The following is a 22,939-nucleotide window of genomic DNA, read 5'->3' on the forward strand; positions in this document are numbered from 1 at the left end:
ATTTAGCTCCCGCTCCTCAAACTGACTCAGGATCACTCTTTCAGCTTGCTCTAGGTGTTGCTGAAGAGTATGTCGCCATTTGTTGAGGTAATCTGCTGTATCCTCCCAGCACTCTGTATTGATGTTTAAGGCTTTCATGTCATGTTTGCAGAGGTCCTTGAAGTGAAGCTGGGGTCTACCAACGTTCCTCTTGCCTGTTGTTAGTTCTCCATAGAGTATGTCCTTTGGCAGTCTACCGTTCTTCATATGACGGACGTAGCCCAGCCAGCACATTCTGCATTGTTTTATAAGCATGAACAATGTGGGAAGTCCAGCGCAGGAGAGGACCTCAGCGTTCGGGACTTTGTCTCTCCAGGTGATGCTGAGGATGCGGCGAAGGCTGTGCAGGTGAAAACTATTGAGTTTCCTCTCCTGTTTGGAGTAGATGGTCCAAGTCTCGCTACCATACAGGAGGGTGCTGATAATGCATGCATTGTACAAGGCAGTCTTGGTCTTTGTAGTGAGTTTCAGATTCTCCCAGACCCGCAAGGAGAGTGGAGCAAGGATCGATGTTGCCTTGCCGACATGCCTATTGATTTCAGCATTGAGGGAGAGAGTGTCGCTAATGGTCGACCCCAAGTATGTGAACTCGTGGACCACCTAGATCGTAATTGTCGATGGTAATGACTGGTGTCTCCACTACATTCTGGGCAAGGACATTTCTTTAGGCTGATGGTAAGCCTGAAGTCCTTGCATGCCTTAGAGAAGCGGTTCATGAGATTCTTTCATCGACTTGACCAAGGTATTCGACCTTGTCAGCAGGGATGGGTTCTTTCAGATTCTCCTAAAGATCGGCTGTCCCCCGAAACTTCAAAGTATCATCAAGTCATTCCATGACGACATGAGGGCTACTGTTCAGTACAATGGCAGCTCATCAGAACCCTTTGCTATTCATAATGGAGTGAAACAAGGAGGATGCGTGTTGACCCCAACGTTATTCAGCATCATCATATCTATGCTATTGAAGCACATGTTTGGGAAGTCAACAGAAGGCATCTACATGCACACCAGGTCTGATGGGTGCTGTTCTGCCCTCGCGCCTGAGAGCAAGAACAAAGGTGCAAAAGATCTTAATATGTGACATGCTCTTTGTTGATGCCACTGCTATAACCTCGCACAAAAAAGCCATGAGAGAAAACATTAAATAGGAAGGTAAGCTAGCCAATAATATAAAAGAGGGTACTAAAGTTTTTTTAGATATCAGAGTAAAAGAGAGGTGAGAGTGAATACTTGACCACTGGGAAATGGTGCTGGAGAGGTAGTAATGGGGGACAAAGGAATATCAGATGAACTGAATAAGTATTTTGCGTTAGTCTTTGCTGTGGAAGACACCACCAAGATGCCAGAAATTTAAGAATATTGGGGAGCAGAAGTAAAGAGTAGTTGCTGTTACTAAGGAGAATATGCTTTGGAATCTAAAAACCCTGAAGGAAGATGGATCATTTAACCAGGTGGACTACACCCAGGCATTAGCAGCGATCTTTCAAGAATCATTAGGTTTGGAATGGTTCCGGAGGATTGGAAAATCGCAAATGCCACTCTTTAAGAAGGGAGAGAGGCAGAAGAAAGAAAATTCTAGGCCAGTTATCTCAAGTTCAATAACTGTGAAGATGTTGGAGTCCATTATTAAGGATATGGTTTCAGGATACTTGGAGGCACGGATAAAATAGGTTGAAGTACAGTTTAAGTATGGTTTCCTTAAGGGGAATTAATGTCTAATATTTCAGGCAATAGACAAGGGAGACTCAGTAGATTATTTGGATTTTTTAGAAGGCCTTTGATAAGGTGTCGTACATGAGCTTGCAAAACAAGATGATATTACAGCAAAAATATTAATTTAGAAGATTAGGCAACTGACAGGAGGCCAAAGAATGGGAATAAAGGAGGCCTTTTCTGTTTGGCAATCGGTGACTAGTGGTGTGCCTCAGAGGTCTATGCTTTGGATGATAGAATTGATGGCTTTGTGGCCAAGTTCATGGGCGATGCAAAAATGGGAGGAAGTGCAGGTAGTTTAGAGGTAGTAGGGAGTCTGTAGAGAACTTGGACAGATCTGGAGAATGGGCAAAAAAGTAGCAGACAGAATATATGTTCATATATGTAGAAGGAATAAGGTGTAGAGTAATTTCTAAATGCAGAGAAAATTCAGAAATCAGTTGCAAAGGGACTTGGGAGCCCTCGTGCAGGAATTGCTAAAAGTTAACTTGGAGATTGAGTCGATTGTAAGGAAGGCAAATGTAATGCTATCATTCATTTTGAGAGGACTAAAATATAAAAGCAAGGATGTAATGCTGAGGCTTTATAAGGCATTGGTCAGACTTGGGAGTATTGTGAGCAGTTTTGAGCCCCTAATCTTAGAAATGTGCTGGCATTGGAAAGGGTCCAGATGCGGGAACGAAATGTTTAATGTATGTGAAGAAAGTTTGATGGCTGTGGACCTAAACTTCCTGGAGTTTAGAAAATGAGGAGGAGGGTGGGACCTCATTACAACCTATTAAATATTGAAAGGCCTAGATTGAGTAGATGTGGAAGGGATGTTTCCTATAGTGAAGGAGCCTAGGATCAGAGAGCATAACCTCAGAATAGAGAGATGTCCCTTTGGAACTGAGATGAGGAGGAATTTCTTTAAATCAGCCATGTTGGAATGGCAGGGCAAACTCGATGGACTGAATGGTATGATTCTGCTCCTGTGTTATCTTATTTGTAAGTGTGTGTGAATTGCAGAGGTAAAAAAATATATTCATTGTATTTCAAATTGATTTTTGGCTAGAATATTGTTATATTGTTAGACTTTAATATGAACCATTATAGTGTGCATTTATTTTACCTGACTTGCAGGTTGTGGTTAAATGGCTGTCAAACCAGTGGACCAGAACTACTTATTAAAGCACAATCTTTTTTTGTATTTGGGACTGATATCTAGTCTGAATGTTGCTCAGATACTCAAATATTGGTGCAACATACACCTCTCAAATTAAGGTTCATCATACTGCCTTTGAAACATAAATACAAAAATCCCTTTGTTGGTCATCAATTACATGTCTTTTGTAATAGAATAAGATCTGTGGTGGATCGAATTTATGAGGTATAAGTGATTTGATATGGTGGATATTACAATTTATTGAAGCATTTCTCCTCGTACAATACTGTTTCAAATCAAGAGAGTTCCAAGGTCACATTGATCACTAAGGCACCTTTTAGTGTAATAAGTAATAATCTGGCCATGTACAGTTACTAATACCGTAGATTCCGGATTTTAAGCCGCTACTTTTTTCCCACATTTTGAACAGCTTTGAACTTTGCGGCCAATAATCCGGAGCGGCTAATGCATTTTTTTTTTCATGCCGCCTCGTAAACATTTTGCCTCGTAACAGTAGACCAATAAAATTGATGAGTAGTTCACAGAGGTCCAATGAAATTGTACGATAAATCAAGCGCACTTTCACAATTAAATTATTGTAAATCAGTCATTTGTACTCACCCTCATCAACATGGAAAACACTCGAAGCATTGTGCTACCTACCCTCTTAGTTTAAACTATATTTGTTTTCTGTACTACATCGCGGGATGCTATGACGACACACCCGGTTTCGCGGCGTCTTGTGGGAAAATGCCGTTTGCGATGAAACGGGACGGAGGGGGTCGAGCGGCGGAGCGGCTTTGGATCTGAGCGAAATCTGCTTTTAAATGCCGTTTGCGATGAAACGGAAAGGAGGGGGGGAGCGGATTCCGCGAGCGGCTTTGGATCTGAGCGAACTCTGCTTTTAAGTTAAAGGTATCAATAACTTTTCCTGGTAGGCTGCAGTATATATATTTTTTACCAGTCGTTAGGAGATATTGGAATGTTGTTCAGTAAAGAAGTATACGCAACGTATATTTAAAAGTAGCCGCGTACGGGCACGGTTCGAAAAAAAGCATTTGCAATATGTATTTGTTTTTGTTACCATATGGATTTAATTAAAAGTTAAAAAAATCCTCACGTGTAATATCTTTCTGTGTAAATATCTCATATTACAACGTGGGACACCTGCGGCCGAAAATCCGGTGCGGCCTAAAATCCGGTGCGGCCTTTACATTTAAAAAAATGATTTTATTTCTAAAATTAGTGCCAGCGGCTAAAAATCAGGTGCGCTCTGTAGTCCGGAATCTACGGTAATATGTTTAAAACTCCGGTTATTCATTTTTATTCCTTTACAAGTAAGGAACGGAGACAAGTGCATTCCTGTGAATCCTCTGCAGCTGACTATAAAGAGAACATACCTTGCACTGTGTTCCTAGATGACATTGGGAGATGTTAATGGAAGATGGTATATGATAGTGAAAGTATCAGTGCATACTCCTATATTAACAATATAGATCTGTATGCCACTGATAATCCAGCAGAAGTAGACACTGAATTTCAGATGAAAACTACCAGTACAGTTAAACAGATATGTAATTTTTATACTACTAATTTGAAATTGCTTAATGAGAAATAATTTATTTTAAGACAGCATCATGATTAGATGAACTGGTTTAACCACAGTATTTAGATATTGGACCGTATGCGATAGTTTGGAAATTATGTGCAATGAATAAAATTAATGATTCAACATGCATAGGCTGGAATGACTTCCTTTTCTAAATTGTGATATGTCTTATCTGTAATTTTGCTGAGTTGAGTACATAGTCTAATGATTGCTGTGTAAGAAAAAGGTTGTGTGACAATTTTAGGATATCATCAGTTTGGTAGGGTTCAAAGCTATGTATTGGAATTGCATCGCATCTGCTTAAGCCACCATTCTGTGTTTTGGAATTTTCTCTGACCAAGTTTGATTTAGTTATATTTTGAAGATGCTGACTTTTGTTGAAGTAAGCATTATTCATCTGTGAGTTGTAATAGTTTCAACAGACTACAAGACTGTTCAAGATGGAAGACATGCGTCCTACTTACTCCTGACATGCACATATTTACTTCGGATGGGTGTTGAAGGATTATCATTGGGACTTGGAACATAAATTAACTTCCCACTTTTCTCCTCACCCAATAGCTCAGTATCAATAGGAATCTTTCAACCACTGATCTGCTGACTCCAGTGAAACCACTGATTAAATGTGGAAATATCCTGAAACTTTTGGCTTTAATATGTGCCAAGTGCTATTGGGAGAGCTTAAACAGCAATTAGTTTTCTATCCATTTGCAGTTGTTTTTGCAAAAAAAAATCATTGTTTTGGAAGTAGTTTTGCTTGGCTTTCTGTTTCTTAGTGGCAGAGAAAAGCATTGAAACTTCAATTCTCAGTGATTGATGCTGTTCTTTGGGTGATGGAAACATGAGTAGCATTCTTGTATGTTTCGCTGTTGGTAGATAATGCTTTCTGTGGTACATGGACTGGAGATTTTTCATTTGTTAGATTACATCGTACGTAAGCACTTAATGTTCATTTTTAAAAAAGATCTCTAAGCATGCTGGAATTATAGCCTGCAAATATTCTTTTTTTTAGAAAAGATGGAAGTTTGCAGAAGACTTGCAAATGTGTTCTAGTTGTAATTTGATATAAGATGTTACATGCTTTTGAGAAGCTATACCTGTGAAGAATGTATGGGACTTAGTATATATGCATTCCATCTCTTAATAGTTGATAAGATTCCAAAGGATGACTCAAATGCTATCATTTAATTGATACAGCAATTAAACTATCTTTTTTTCGCCTTGTCTGGAATGTCTCTTCCCTTAAACCCTATTCATGGATGTTTGTTTCATGATCCTTCTGGCAATGTCTTGTTCTTTTTCGACTGCCAATTTGTTTCATGCTAGAATGAGCCTAGAAGCACCAATACTGAATATGGAAGAGCAGTTGCACACAATTATTTACTATGTTTTCTTTGGACTTTCTGCTGATCGTTTCTAAATAAGAAAATCTTTAGCACTTAAGTCCATTCCTCTGTTTTTGGTGATTGAACTCCTTCAGTCTTTGGATCTTACTCCTCAGTTTCATATCCCTTAACTGACAGTGCTTTCTTGGAGTGTGAGGACTCCTTTGGATATGTCAGATGGCCCCAGGAGCGATTTGAATCGAGAGCTTCCACATCTTTTATCCACAAAGTTATTTGGTGCATAAGTTCCTCTGGCCTTTGAAGATTCCTGTGCTGGAAGTTAATTCCATAAATGGATTTGAAGACATTACACTCAGCCTCTGGATCATGAGGTAGTATAATACAAAACTAACGACTAGAAGACATGCCATGGAAGATTGGAATTACTCTGGTGAGTAATTGTTATCTGAGAAATATAATTTACTGCTAGTGGTATTGCTCGTTCATTAAAAAGAAAGGTTTTAAAGTTTGCTTTAGTGAAGGCTGTAGGTAGGATAGGAGGAGGAAATGAAGACAAAGGGAAAGAGTAATAGTTGCTTCGTATTTTGCTCTCCTTATATGTACGCTAGGGAGGTGTGATCGTGATGGTAGAGGCTGATCATTTGTTGAGTATTGTGATCCAAGAGTTGAAGTCTGAGTTGGTTGCACCCCTAGAGTAAAGTCTAAGACATTTTTTAAAACTTAATTTGTTTTCCATTCATATTTCATAAGTGATTTGTTCCTTGTTTTGTTTTTGCTTTCCAAGCATAATCAGTGAACTCTTTTTTAAATTATTCAACAGTAACATGGGTTTTTCAGTTTGTTTAAAATTGTACGTGCTGAATTTTAATAATGTGATGTAAAGATTATTGGGGAAAATTGTTTAATGATGCCTGAGAATCAATTCGTATATGAGCCATTATCTAGACTGGACTGCTTTTCCAAGTTAGAATGAATGAATCTGTGTTTAATTTGACCACCTGAACAAAGAGAGATGTAGTCATAGTACCTATTTTACACAAACGGGAATGTAAATATGTGACTGAACAGTTTGTGATGGCTTTCATTTACAGGGGTAAACAGGTCAAAACTTCAGGATATGATTGCAGATCTTAGAGATGATGAGCTGCCTCACATGCCATCTGGAACCATGATTCAGTCTAGACCAATCCCTTCCAGACTGGCTGATCATGACAGCTCAAGAGCAGAAGAAGGTATAATTAAAATTGTTACTGTATCTCCCTGTTCAGCTGTCAGTATTTTGTGTTGGTATTTTCTTTTCATCCCAACATAATTGTGTTGGCAAGCATATCCATCAGTTCTAATCTAATACAGAAAAACAACATTTATTTTCATTGCGAATCTGGAAAATAGGAATGTTACCCACATCAGTTTCCTGATCTTGTAAACCTGTTTATTGCACTGACAGACATGGCTGCTTCTAACTAAATTACAAACTAGAATCATAAATTTAATTCATGCTGCCCAAAGGTTTTCTCAAATTTCAACCTGTTCTAATGTGAAGTGGAATCAATGTTTTCACTTCATAATACAGTAAGTCAGTGATAAAATCCTATAGAAAATTGCTATAATAGAAATAAATTTTTGTCTGGATTGTTGTTATATACAGTAGATGAATACTTTACAAGTCTTAATTTCTATTGTGACTTTACATTTTGAGTTTGGTAGCATGGATTTTACACCTTAATCCAGTATTTCAGATAATACTTGTTGAAATGTACTCAAGTTAGTGTGGGAGCTATAATACCATTATGAAGCATCTGTTTCTTGACGTGTTGATTGAAAGATAAATATATCCTTCTACGCCATTTAGGGAGCCTTCCTGTAATAAAAGGGTTTATTTAACTTAATTTATTACTTAACCATGGCTTTAACTGCCATAATAGAGAGTAAGGAATACATTTATATGCTGACTTTCTAACATTCTGTAGATCTGTGACAACAGTTACATTCATTTTTTTAATCACGTTAATGGAACAGAATTTTTGCTAGTTACAGTGTATTTGAAATTAAAAATACAAGATCCTTCACCCTTCCATCTGGCAACAATGGTCATTGGATGAATGACTTTTAAGGTTCAGATTGCATGCTTGATCTGTTTTTTGCACTCTTAGTGGGAGAATACTGACTAGCTTTTGATTTCTTTCCTTCATGTTTACAGCAATTGTTCCTTCACAGTTAATTTTTGCACAATAAAGGGTTCTTTACAAGCTTGACTCATTTGTTAATTGGGAGAAACCTGGACTGGAAGATTTCCCTATACAAATCATGGAACCTTATTTCCACATGAGAGCAAACTACCAGATTTTCATTCAAAAACTGTATTTGACCTTGTATTCACCAGTTAGCCCTTTGTAAATCCATTTGCCTGCCCAAGTATTGTTAGTAGCTAGCTCCTTGTAGAAATAAAGTCATAAACACCAGCTATTGGCAATACCTCTATGTTAAATAGTATAGCTACAGAGCATTTCTAGAAGTTAGGAATCAATAAAACCCTTTGAGGCATTAATATTAAATTCATCCACAAATTGAAGCTTGACACCATGGCCTATCATTTTCTTTCTTGATCATCATCATCAAATTGAAGTGTAGGGATTAATCTTGTTTCAGATATGAACGTAAAAAAACATATCAGGAGCTGCATGGACCAACACATGCTGTAAATGAAGTTATGCATTCCTGTATGAGGTTGAACTTATTTAGCTTGCCATCTCCTGTTCTGAATGTTGATGGCTAATTATACAATACTAGCAAGAGCAGAAATTTTGAAAACATGACACATGATACTGGAAAAGATAAAACTGATGAGTTTGAAACCATTTTCAGACAGAAGTGGTTTGTGCATGACCCACCTGTCTCCTCTGAATATCCACCATAAAAAGGGTAGGGTCTGTTGTTGTCCAGGAAAGAGGCCCGCCATTACTTTTGTAAGGACAATTATAGAAAATGCTTATAGAAATTAGGGAATTCCAATTACAGAAAAGTAAATCAAAAATTAGTCATTTACATCCTGCAGTGAGACTTGAGTCATTAAGTTTTCAAATATAAGACTTAAACTTTATATTTTATTCAAATGTTCTTCTTACCTTGGAAATTTTAATAGTACTTTGTTACAAATGTCCCTTTACCATTTAATTAAATAACCATACAGTTTCCAGTAAATTATAACAATATAAAAAAATTATTAATCTAGATAGATAGATAGATACTTTATTCATCCCCATGGGGAAATTCAACATTTTTTCCAATGTCCCATACACTTATTGTAGCAAAACTAATTACATACAATACTTAACTCAGTAAAAATATGATATGCATCTAAAATCACCCTCTCAAAAAGCATTAATAATAGCTTTAAAAAAGTTCTTAACTAGTTTACTTAAATACATTGAGTCCTAACCCCGGCACTTTAACATATCTTACTCCTGGCGGTTGAATTGTAAAGCCGAATGGCATTGGGGAGTATCAATCTCTTCATCCTGTCTGAGGAGCATTGCATCGATAGCAACCTGTCGCTGAAACTGCTTCTCTGTCTCTGGGTGGTGCTATGTAGAGGATGTTCAGGGTTTTCTATAATTGACCGTAGCCTACTCAGCGCCCTTCGCTCTGCTACCGATGTTATACTCTCCAGTACTTTGCCCACGACAGAGCCCGCCTTCCTTACCAGCTTATTAAGACGTGAGGCATCCCTCTTCTTAATGCTGCCTCCCCAACACGCCACCACAAAGAAGAGGGCGCTCTCCACAACTGACCTATAGAACATCTTCAGCATCTCACTACAAACATTGAATGACGCCAACCTTCTAAGGAAGTACAGTCGACTCTGTGCCTTCCTGCACAAGGCATCTGTGTTGGCAGTCCAGTCTAGCTTCTCGTCTAACTGTACTCCTAGATACTTGTAGGTCTTAACCTGCTCCACACATTCTCCATTAATGATCACTGGCTCCATATGAGGCCTAGATCTCCTAAAGTCCACCACCATCTCCTTGTTCTTGGTGATATTGAGACGCAGGTAGTTTGAGTTGCACCATATCACAAAGTCCTGTATCAGTTTCCTATACTCCTCCTCCTGTCCATTCCTGACACACTCCACTATGGCCGTGTCATCAGCGAACTTCTGCACATGGCAGGACTCCGAGAATTCCAGTACTGGCTTTTAAATATGCTTATGTATTTCAGTTCTTGTTTGCGATCTGATCTGACAAACCACCTACTTCTTCGGAATATTGTTCTTGTAGTAAAGAAATGATGATATTAATTTTCCAGGTAGCAATTTAATTAGATTTCCACCATATGCGTTGCTTTTTTCTATTTCTGGAAGAGCTCTCTTTATACATCAGTCACACTTGCATTAAGATTATGCAGTACTTTCATAAGTCCATTAATAAGTATGTTCATTACTACATTAATAACTATTAATTTGACTGCATAATCTCAACATGTGTGATGGAGACACAATCTTTGTGTCTTGATCATGCAAGTTATTTCATTATAATATCCTTGAGAATCTGGTATATATCTTATGGGACTTAATTTGGAAGCTTTTGTATACGTATTTTAATAAGGTTCTTGTTGGAATTTGTTTCAAGCAATATGTTCTTCTGGTCAATAGCATACTGGAAGCTGAACTGAGTATAACTGATTTCATTGTGGATGCAATTTTAATTGAGTACTTAATTTTTACTGATTGTGAAATTTGATTAAACTATCATATCACATACTGAATAATGGGGGAAAACAACATACACAAAATACATGAAATAAGTGGCATTCCTATAATTTCATATTTCATAACTTTCAATAGTCCTTGCTTTGACATTTTGACACTCTTGCTATATAGACAGTTCAGAAGCCAATATTTCTCCAATAAAATTGTGACTTTCTTGTTAATTCTACGTTTGTAAGACCTATCTTAAGGTTTGAGGTTCACAGCCACTGGGATTTTTAAATTAATACTCCAGATTATAAGACCATTTAAGGTGTACCAAGCAGGCTCAATTGTTCAGTTGACCATTTGTGCATATTTCTCTGTCAGTGCTTTATTCGAGCTGAAATTCAGGTACACATTTATAATTTTTAACGTCTTGCATTTTGCCTATAAAGGTTAATTATTTTTCTCGGAATATAGTTCTGTGTAGATTTCTGGAAAATTAATCAACATTAGCTGCACTAAATTTTCAGTTTTACGATCCCTCTTCTAATTTTTCCATATAAAATTTTCTTTTCCAATTTTCTCTTTTCATGTCCAGATCTCTCTGATGGCCTTGGCAAAATGTCAAGAATCTGACCCAAGTGGTCTTTGTTTTTTGTATTTTCCGATGTCATAAATTTTAGATACAGTTTTGAAAACACAATTTTCTCTGGATTGGTATTATTGATTGCTCTCGTGCATTGACCTTGTGTCACTTTGGATTAATATTTCTCAACTAATCATGCCAATGTGTTGCACAGGAAGTACTGTATAACAATAAAGCATCTTGTGTGCATTGAAGACTGTAATCTTGCTTGTGTATTTGTCCTAGGTTCTAGAAGATGGACTGAAACTGCAATAAGTTGAGGATAATTGAAAGCCAAGAAACTAACTAATTTTGTATTTTAAAGGACTGAATGGAATACGGTTATTATAATTCAGTGTGATTATTATAAAATGGAGAATAAAAGGAAACTCAACCTTTCACATGGTCAAATTTCATTTGTAATTTACTGTTTGCAGAATACTTTATACTTTTAAAGAGGGAGATTTCTTTTGTGTTTACTCTAGGTTTCATAGTTCAAAGTAAATTTATTATTAGAGTTCTTGTATGTCATCATATATATCTGAGATTCATTTTCATGTGGGCATACTCAAATCCAGAATAGAATAATAACCATAATAGAATCAAAGAAAGATGTTACTAATTTAAGTGTTCAACCACTGTCCAAAAGAGAACAAGCTGTGCAAATCCAAAAATAAAGAATTAATAATAAATAAGCCATAAATATCAAGAACATGAGATGAAGTGTCCTTGAAAGTGAGTCCATAGGTTGTGGGAACATTTCAGTGATGGGGCAAGTGAAGTTGAGTGTAATTATCCCCTTTGGTTCAAGAGCCTGATGGTTGAGGGGGAATAACTGTTCATGAACCTGGTGGTATGAGTCCTGAGGCTCCTGTATGTTCTTCCTGAGCAGTGAGAAGCGAGCATGTTCCATTGCGAAAGAACACCAAAACAACTTGGCTTTGTAACTTTAAGGATTAGCTTGTTGAATTCGATGAACAAATTTTCTGGAGCCGAACTTGGCATAGGCCATTAGGCTAAACTGAGTGATGTCACTTTACTTTGTGTGAATGAACAAACTCAAGATGATGATATAGCATGATACACCAATCAAGTTAACAGTATTCATTTGGATAATTATATTTTGAAACATAAGATGCAAAAACAAAGAAACTGACAAACACTAGTTAAAACTCTATAAAGCACTAGTTAGCCAACTCATAGAGCAGTCTGGACAATTGTTTTCACTGTATTGTAGGGTGATTAATTACACTGGAGAGAGAGCAGAAGAAATTTTGAACAATTGTGCCAAGAGTGAAGTACTTTTGCTGAAAGGAGCCAATGATTGGTGTTACTTCCTTCTGAACAGAAAGGCTGAGGAGAGATTTGATTCAATGTAAAGAAATGAATAAAAAGAACCTAATAGTAATAGGGAATAGATCGAAGGTTATTGATTGGATGAGAAGCTGAGAAATCTGTTCAAAAGATGATGGTGTGATCTCCCTAAAGGAACACTAGAGGCAGCATTAAAAACTGTGTTGCTTTGCTTTTGAAGTGCCAAAACTTAATGAATTAGATGGTTGGATTAATCTGAATAGCTCTTTTTTAGCCACCAAGACAAGTTAAGCCAAGGGACCTTTTATACTACTTTGAACAGCTATTTGGTCTAGTTTCAATTAATGTACCTACTTCCAGTTAATGTTTCACTTGTTTTATAAGGTACCTTGCATGTTTCATGGATTTAATCCCTTGTTTGTTATTTTGACATAATATGTAATGGCAATTGTTTGATATAATAATTTTTTATTGAATAAATATTCAAAAAAATTGAAAAATGATTATTTGTCTGCAAGAACTTGATGGTATTCTTGTCAATCACTTTCATTTACTTTCCAGTAGGCATCATTTGAAGATAATTAGATGATAACTAAATAAAAGCTATCTAATTAGAAGAATTCTCTGTCAGTTTTGCTGAGTTTAATTGCTTATGTAGCTGACATCCACATAAGTTAAGATTCAATCCTGGACTTTTGTAGTTCTGCATGTTAATGTGGCTGTAAGAATTGCTTTTACATTCAAGATCATAGCAGAATCATTAAAGGTTTTATGAAAGAGCATCAGGCATTTCTGAGAAGTCACAAATTGTATTGCTATATCTTGTTAAGTTGCCACACTGCAAAGATTTTACAACAGTCCTTCATATGCTTGAGCAGATCAGCTTCTCATTGCATTTTATACTTGAGTTATTGGGACTGACTGAATTTTGATTTTCCACTCAACTAAATTGAAAAATATGAACTATCAGTATGTATATGTTGAAACAGTTACTAAGTTTGAGTGCATTTGGAAACCTTGCTGATTTTAAAAGCAAACTTTCTATTGGCATGAGCCTTATACATGATTCTGTCTATTATGCCGTCCTTTAAGCTTTGAGCATATTTATTGAGCTTTAAAGAGACTGACACTAGATCAAAACCTAAGCAAAAAATAAATAATGCTTGTTGGATCATAATTCTGAATTGTCCTCCAAACTTAGCTAACCTTTGAATTTAACAAATATGTTTTACCAAACGTGTTGGGCATCTCACATCATTATATTTGTAGTGGAGGCAAGAAATGTACATCCTGGTGCCTCCATGCCTAGAATATAAGCTTCATTTGCATTGGCCTTGCTGTCACTGAAGTGAAAATCACATTTTTGTTTGGTTTTGAAAAATGTGATAAATGAGTGGGCATGGTGCTCACATCTAAGTATCATGTTAAAACTTTTTTTTTCAAGTCATGAATAGACTCAGTGGACTGCAAAGTGTTTGTATTTCTGAGTCCATATTCTACTTGAAGTATGTAACCCTGAAACTATAAGTCCATTGCTTTAAGCTAGAAATTGCTTTACAGATGTGGCAGAAAAGATTGATTAGAATTGCTCCCAAAAAAAAAGGGATTTCATTTCCAACGTAAGGCTTGTAAAGAAGAGTTGGCTTCCTTGGAATAAAGGAAGTTGAGAAGAGATTTGATAGTGGTGTTTAAAATCATGATAGGTTTAGATAGAGAGAAGCTGTTCCCATTAGTGGATGGTTCCAGATTCAGGAGCCCATGTGCCAAACACAATGAGGTAAACTGATGAGGAGAGTGATTATGTTTTGGTGTTTGCTGCCTTTTAGGTTGGTGGAAATTATGATATCAGAGCTGTCAAGAGAAGTTGGATGAGCACTTGAGGAAAAATAACAAGAGGGGAGGAATGGGATTGAAATGTACAATGAACAACTGATACGGGCTGGATTAACTAAGTAGCTTACTCCTTTGCCACAACAATTCACTAATATATTCTATTTACCAAGTAACAAAATCAAGCTAATCAATTTGCTGCTGGGTTTTGTATGTTTATCTGAAGTAGACTTTTAAAGTCCACTGGCAAATGCTGATAATTTAAGATGTGTAGTTAAAAATTTTTTTTTGTCACATTCAAAGCACTGTATTCTACTGGGTAGAACTATCAAAATCAATAAAGCAACTTCAGTGGAAAATTAGATTATGGAGGTGCATGATAGAATTTGTTACTTACAATTAATGATACAAATGATGCACTGTATATCCCATTAAAAATTGCTTGAATATGCTAAAATTGTTTTCCAAACATGTGAAACCTGTGTAATCGTGGAGACTACTGCCAGACCAAATTTTGCTTCAGAATTTGATATTCTACCTTTGTGTATGTATCCCCATTGTTAATTAAAAAAAAGATATTTCTCTGTGATATGTACATATGAATCACCCCAGTGCTTTTAAACTACATTTAACATATTTTGCATTGTTGGTGATGCCTCTTTATAGATTAGAGAACATAGAAAATTTGAGAAAGACATCTGAGCAAGAAGTTGTTCTGGAGCAACAGAAGAACTGAAACATTTTTTGTATGATTAAGTTAATCCCTTTGTAAAATTTAAGGAGTTAAGAATGTTCATGGTATTTACTCAAATAAGCTCCTCCAGCGTTGATGTTTCTTGGCTTTTGACTTGCTTCATAACTGATATTTAGAATGTGATGAAAATGATCTTGGTTTATTTTTTGATTTACTTTGTTTTCTCCTGTCAGATGGAGTATGTATTTTCTGCTAAGAACTCCTTTCTGTTGCTCTCTATTTCACTTACCTACTTTAGTCCACAGACAACATAGCAGCAATAATTATGAAGAAATGGTGAAACTCACATTGGTAGATATTGTACTGTGTCCTGGCTGTTCAACATAATAATTACTTGTGAAACTGAAGAGCATGGTTACATTTACTATGTATTCAGTTATGTCAAGCCTAGAACTAGATAACCTGGTAGCACCTGAGAAGGCGAGGATATTCCTAAAGACTGCACTCTCCTTATTTGCGTTTGAGGATATGTTTCATAGTAGATCACCAGTGTATCTTTGCTCACTTGATTTTAAGCATTGCCCCAGTCATCGTGTGTGTTGAATGGCTGGTTTTTCAAAGTGAATACATTTGCTGCATGCAAGGTCTGCATGAGTGTGGAAAAACTTTTTCACCCAGAGAGTGGTGGTTATGTGGAATGCTCTGCCCCAGAAGGCAGTGGAGGCCAAGTCTCTGGATGCATTCAAGAGAGAGTTAGATAGAGCTCTTATAGATAGCGGGGTCAAGGGATATGGGGAGAGGGCAGGAACGGGGTACTGATTGTGTATGATCAGCCATGATCACAGTGAATGGCGGTGCTGGCTAGAAGGGCCGAATGGCCTACTCCTGCACCTACTGTCCATTGTCTATTGAGTGTTAGTGTTTCAATGAAAATTTCAGGCTTTTGTGCTTTTTCATAGCTTCACATTAGATTTTATTCTTTCATCATTAGTTTTACCTTGGTTTCTGGTTTTCTTAAACTTTGGCATTTTCATTTCACTCTATTGGTTTTATGTTTGAGTTAAATTAAAAATTAAGTATGGAGTGACTTCATGGATGATAATCATGAGAAGGAGCAAAATTCTTGGAACACATCCTTGAGTGTAACAATGTGTTCTCAGAGAAGCAAGAGAGAATGCTTAAGTCTAGTCTTTTTTTTAAAAAAAATGAAACCAGGATAAAAACACAAAATTTGAATGATTTTTTAAATCTACTATCTTGTATACAATAATGTGCAAGTAGAATACAACTTTATGTTATTTGCTGTAAAAGTTAGTTCCTCCTAGCAGTATCTAAATTTTTGGAGTTTTTTTTGATGTAATGACTCACTTTTGTGAATTTTTTTTCCAATTTTTCTTGTTTCCCTTCTCCAAGGTAAGAATAGGATGCTATACTTCTACAAACTTGGCTCTGGTATGTGTGCTAGATAGATCATTGTGAAGTATCTGGACTTTGCGTGGCAAGCTTAAAATAATGATACTTTGCAGGTATATTTCCAAGACAGTTTGACCATTGAGAAATTATGGTTATCAAAGCAGACTAGTTTTAAATAAAATATATTTTAAAAACCATGATAATGCTGTAATATATTTACTTTTCTAATTTACTTTATTTGACGTGAAATATTTTTTCCCAAAACAGCTGAGCCACTTACATTTCCATCTGGAACTGGAAAATCATTTATTATGGGTCCAGATGATGTGCTGGAAAGTTTTTTGGGCCTTGGTGACCTTGCAGACTTGACAGTCGCAAATGATGCAGACTTCAGTTATGATGTAAGTATATTGGCTGTAGTTATTTTAAAGTGGTAGGTTTATTTGCAGTTGAATAAATGAATGTTGTAGAGCAATAGGTTGAAAGACAATTCATTTTCAAACTGATAGAAAAAGCATTATTATACTTAACATTTATGATCTAATTTTGACAGTCACTTCCTCTAAAGATCTGGCAGTTTTCCTATTTTGAATTTTGTCCATGGTCATTTGAATGTGATTCTTGGAAATCAGTAATGGCAAAGCCATGAATGTCCTATCACCAGTCATAAAGAAAATTTCTGAGCAAACAAGGAAAATAAAAAATGTTTGATTTTAAATTTTTTAGAGTACATAATGAAGATGGAAATGGCATGCAAAATTAAGTAGCAGAACTATTAAATGTTTGCAAGCTACTTTTAAATGCATTGTATTTTGAAATATTTATGAGTTAATTTATTCTGCATAGCTAAAATTTGGATTTTAGAGTCAGGTGGTTGTTGAACAGTAATTGTGGCAGATTTGCAGTTTTAAGAATTTGATTAACTCATGTAGATGGGCATTGGGAACACATATGAATTAGAACAAGGAGCAGGATATTTGCAAGTGAGCCTGTTCTAATATTTACTACAATCATGGCTGATCATCTTTTGTCTGCATTTCTGCACCCCCCTTGACCATTATCTCTGCCTTAAACCTGTTCCAAACCCAATATAAACAGATGCATTTGCCTCAGTGTACATATACATAGCAAATCTGCCTAAGACAGACGTTGGCAAGTTTTTTGTATTTCATTCTGCACTGCTTCCAAATTGAAAAATAACTAAAACCAGTTTCCAAGTTAAGGTCGTGTGTAATTCTGCCCTTGCAATACCTTTCATTTATCAACATTAAATATCTTGTGAAAGGTTTTTTGAACTATATTATGCGATAAATACACATGCCATTCCTGTTATAAGCTTTTTCCCTCAGTCATGTTAGTTTGCTTAAGGAAATTATTATATGGCTAAATATAATATCCTGTTGGTACCGTGGTAGTGTATTGATTAGCACAACGCTATTACAGCTCGGAGTTCAGTTCAGGCTTTGTTCTTCAAGGAGTCTCTACATCCTTCCTGTGGAATGCCTGAGTTTTCTCTGGTCCTTCAGTTTCTTCCCACAGTTCAAAGACGTACTGGGTATGTTAATTAGTCGTTGTAAATTGTCCCATGATTAGGTTAGGGTTTATCAAGCATCACTGGAGAGTCATAGTTCAAAGGGCTGGAAGGACCTACTCTGCTGTATCACTAAGTAAATAAAAATGTAAATCAAATATTTTATCAGGTTTACCACCTGGATGTTCTAAGGACGGATGACTTTATTGTAAGTGAAATAGAATACAATAGATGTATTACTTTTTGTGTAGTTTTCAGAGGGTGTACCAATGAAATTTGTCAGATAGTTGAAAAAACTTCAAGTGTTTCACTCAGGTTCTTTGTGTATTACAAACGACTATCCCTACCGAATGTGGTTACACCTGATATCATCCAAAAGTATATAGGTTACTCTTCATGTTCTTTGAAATTTTAAGTAAGTTAAGTTGTTGTGGAAAGCAAACAAAAACCTAATCAACTGTTAGGGCAATACTGAAAAGGTGGTAAATAACTGTAGTGAATGCATGATAAAACATTATGAATCTACTATTGTAGGGCATTTGAGTGATGGACTCAGACAAGGGCTTTTGCTTTCAAAAGCAATGTCTTGTAAATCAGTTTTGTTGTTTTGTCTTACTGATTCAAGTAGACAGGGAAAATCGTTGCTATCCTTTAAGCAAAAGCAGGTTAATCCTTTGCAGCCCATATTTATTCTATTCTACCATGGCTGAATAGTTCAGTTAAGCTTTTGAAATCGATGCTGATTGTGTGGTCTTGCTGCACACCAAAGATTTAATATCTACCTGTGACTATAATTCAGAACAGTTTATTGGCAATGAATTGCTTTGGGCTGTCCTGAAGATATGAATATTGCATTGAATACAAATTATTTCTGCTGAATCTCCACATTGTATGGGGATTTTCTGTAAAATCGACACTTCAGTACATCATAGAATAAAAGGATTAATTTTTGTGTGAACTATTAATCTTTCATTCCCTTCCACCCCCTTTGGCAATAAATTCTGTGTGAGGATGAAGTTGACAATGCGTTTATCAACGAGTTCATTTAGAAGATGTTACAATAGCAGTTGAAAGTGTAAAATTCATAATTTGGTGATTGATGGATTAATAACTAGATGTCTTTAAATTGAAATGAGTGGAATTTATTTGCATGAAAATATTAGGAATATACTTATCCTTTATAATGGCACTTTGATTTGTATTTCAGCAAAGTTATCAGTGAATACCAAAAATTGTACAAGTTTTAATAACTTGTTTTGCAAAATCTATAATCAGATGGTGAGATATATATATATATCAATGATTGATGCTGAACCTTTGATTTTTATTTTCTTGTATTAAAAAGAGTATGGTAATGTCATACCTGTATTAAATTGAAGTACTTAGTAGATATCAGAACTGATCATACTTTGTGTAGGTAAATGAGATTAACATAGATGGGTATCATGTTGAAAAGATCCATTTTGGTTCTGTATGATTCTGTGCTTCCAAGGACTAGTTTGTGTTTCAGATGCTCAATGTGACAGGAGGCTGGATTGTATAAGACAAGGAAATGGGATCTTAGGGTCACAAAACTACTAACTTTCGAGCCCCCACTGAAACTAATCCTAAACCTAATCTCATCAATTTCTCCAGATTCTGCCACTCATTGAGGCAGATCATAGTGGCCGATTAGCTTATATCATGCATTTTTGGGAAGTGGCTGGAAAGTAGAGGAAACCTGTGTAGCCACAAGAAGATTGTACAAACTCCACACAGCATGGAAGATTAGAAATGAGCCTGAGTCATTGGAGCTGGTAGCTGTAAAAATGAAATATAGAATCAAAGATGAATTTTCAAGTTCTTCCAGTGGATGCTGACTGCTTCTTCGCCCTTGATAATTTTTCCTTGATTTTTGGCTTTTGACTGGGTGTACCCTTGGCTACTTAAGTTATTAATTGTCGCGACACTGCTGAATAATCTTTGCATGCATTGGACCCCATCGCTGTTTCTACCCATTATCTGTTCTAGGGGTCACAGTTTGAGACCTCAAAGACAAGAACCCCTTGCAATTGTGGTCAGTAAGCTTTTGTTTCTCATGGAGACTTGTCTCAGCCCAATCTTGATGTTTTCTAGTAGAGAAGTAAGAGTCTCTACAATGGACTTCAAGCAGTCTATATGTCCATTCTATGGCTCGTCTAGATTGTGGGTTGTCACTTTGCATGTGAGGTGGCATTTGAGAAGACGTTTTGCTGTGAATCTCTTGAGTTTCTGTTGTTACTTTTGTTTTGGTCTTAGGTGACGGAAGCGGTAGATTAGGCATTGGTCAGTTCAACAAATATTAATACCTATCAATCAACGTTGGGGTGTGTAAAAATAGCTACCTTTTAATCAGGATGGCAATTGAGACTTTAAGGGCAGAATTTTGTGGCAGTTTCTCTTGAGTTGAGGAGCAACTAATCAGCAAGTGGCAACAGGTAAAAGGAGCTACCTTTCAGTCAGGTCAGTGTTCAGATTTAAAAAGCAGGATTCTCTAAGAGCTACCTTTTAATCAGGACTGCAAAAGAGATTTTGTAAGGCAGATTTTAAGGCAGACCCTACGGGGGGAGTCACAGTGACTGGGTCTCTAACACTGAATGCTGTGGTCTAGAGAGCAGGCTCATCAGGCTTGGGTGATGTAAAATATCTTGTAAGTTACAGTCTCTCTGTTCTTATTTGTTCATTCCTCATGTAGTTTAGCGAACATTACTGTAAGGGCAGTGTTTTATACTGTGTATGGGATGTGAGTTTCAGCTCATGGGAGAACATATTAGGAACTGGAGCTGCAGCTCGATGACCTTCGACTAATACAGGGGAATGAGGAGATGATAGACAGGAGCTACAGGGAAGTAGTTACACCTAAATTTCAGGAGCCAAGTAACTGGGTGACTGTCATGAGAAGCAGGGGAAATGCACAATCAGTGCAGAGTATATCTGTGGCCATTCCCCTCAATAATAATCATATAACTTTAGATACTGTAGAGAGGGACAACCTACTGGGGCAAGCCACAGTGACCTGGTCTCTGGCTCTGAGTCAGGTGCTGTGGCCCAGAAGAGCAGAAAGGTGAAGAGGACTTGCGATAATAGCATATTCCTTAGAGGAATAGAGACAAGGTTCTGTGGGTGCGATCGAGACACCCTGATGGTATGTTGTCTCCCTGGTGCCAGGATCAGGGATGTCTTGGATCGAGTCCATGGCATTCTCAAGGGCAAGAGTGGGCAGCCAGAAGTCTTGGTACATATTGGCATCAATGACATAGGTAGACAAGGTGAGGAAGTCTTGAAGAGAGATTTTAGGAAGCTAGGTAGAAAGCTGAGAAACAGAACCTCCAGGGTAGTAATCTCTGGATTATGTGCCAGTGAGGTTAAGAATAGGATGATTTGGCAGGTGACTGAATGGCTGAGGAACTGGTGCAAGGGGCAGGGGTTCATAATTATGGATCATTGAGATCTCTTCTAGGGAAGGTATGACTTGTGCAAAAGGGATGAATTACATATGAACCAGAGGGGGTCCATATCCTTGCTGGCAGGTTGGCTAGAGTTATTCAGGTGAGTTTAAACTAATTTGGCAATGTGATGGGAACTGGAGTGATAGTGCTGAAGATGAGGTAGCTAATTTACAAACAAAAGCAATGTGTGGTGAGATTCACAGCAAGGAGAGGCTGATGATGGGGCAAAATTTTAGTCACAGGATGAGTTGTGACGTAAAAGGTGGACAAAATCAAAAAGGGTGAATACAGAACTGAAGGTGTTATATTTGAATGCATGCAGTATATGGAATAAGGTAGATGAACTTGTGGCACAGTTATAGATTGGCATGTATGATGATGTAGGCATCAGTGAATCATGGTTGAAAGAATATTATAGCTTGGAGCTTAATGTGCAAGGATACACATTATATCAAATGGACAGGCAAGAATGTGGAGGGAGTGGCGTTGCTCTATTAGTAAAAAAAATTAAATCAAATCATTAATTTTTGCCAAGGAACTGCAAGGGTAAAAAGACCCTGATGGGAGTTGTATGCAGACCCCCAAGCAGTGGTAAAGATGTGGTCTACAAATTATAACAGGAGATAGAAAATGCATGCCAAAAGGGCAATGTTACAATAGTCGTGGGGTGTAGGTAGATTGTGAAAATCAGGTTGGTGCTGGATTCCAAGAGGGGCAATTTCTGGAGTGCCTATGAGATGGCTTTTTAGAGCAGCTTGTCATTCAGCCTACTAGGGGATCAGCTATTCTCGATTGGGTGTTGTGCAATAAACTGGACTTGATTAGAGAGCTTAAGATAAAAGAAACCTTAGAGGCAAGTAATTATAATAGGATCAAATTCACTCTAAAATCAGATGTATCAGTATTACAGGGAATTACAGAGGCATGGGAGAGGAGTTGGCCAGAATTGATTGGAAAAGGACACTGGTGGCAGAGCAGTGGTGGCTGAAATTTCTGGAAGCAATTCGGAAGGCACTGGATATATACATCTTAAAGAGGAAGAAGTATTCTAAAGACACAATGATAAACTGTGGCTAACAAAAGAAGTCAAAGCCAACATAAAAGCCAAAGAGAGGGCATGTAATAGAGCAAAAATTAGTGGGATGTCAGAGAATTAAGAAGCTTTTAAAAACCAACAGAAGGGAACTAGATTTTAGAATAGTTCCTGAACACTAGAAAATCACTAATGTCACTTCATTCTTCAAGAAGGGAGAGGAACAGAAGAAAGGAAACTATAGGCCTGTTAGTCTGACCTCAGTGTTTTGGAAGATTGCTGAAGATATGGTTTGGCACATGATAAAATAAACCACAGTCAGCATTGTTTCTCAAGGGAGAATCTTGCCTGATAAATCTGTTGGAATTCTTTGAAGAAATAACAAGTAGGATAGGTAAAGGAGAAACTGCTGACCTGAGGGTTTAAACACAGAGTGTGCCTCCTCTACCAGGACAAGAAAGGTGAAGACAGGTTTCATATGGGCTCCCATA

General features: G+C 37.0%; 1 protein-coding gene across 3 annotated transcripts in view; it reads left to right on the forward strand.

Moving 5' to 3' along the window:
• Window positions 1-22,939, forward strand: part of strn3 (striatin, calmodulin binding protein 3) — a 186,749-nt gene that overhangs the window by 114,436 nt on the left and 49,374 nt on the right. For 2 of the 3 annotated variants that reach the window (XM_073040068.1, XM_073040069.1), the window contains 2 exons: window positions 6,943-7,083; window positions 16,685-16,818. In XM_073040068.1, coding sequence (XP_072896169.1) covers window positions 6,943-7,083; window positions 16,685-16,818 — 275 coding nt within the window. The remainder of the gene's footprint in view (window positions 1-6,942; window positions 7,084-16,684; window positions 16,819-22,939) is intronic. The other variant, XM_073040070.1, reaches the window with a different exon arrangement.

This window comes from Hemitrygon akajei, chromosome 3 (genome assembly GCF_048418815.1).
Source record: "Hemitrygon akajei chromosome 3, sHemAka1.3, whole genome shotgun sequence".
NCBI lineage: Eukaryota > Metazoa > Chordata > Chondrichthyes > Myliobatiformes > Dasyatidae > Hemitrygon > Hemitrygon akajei.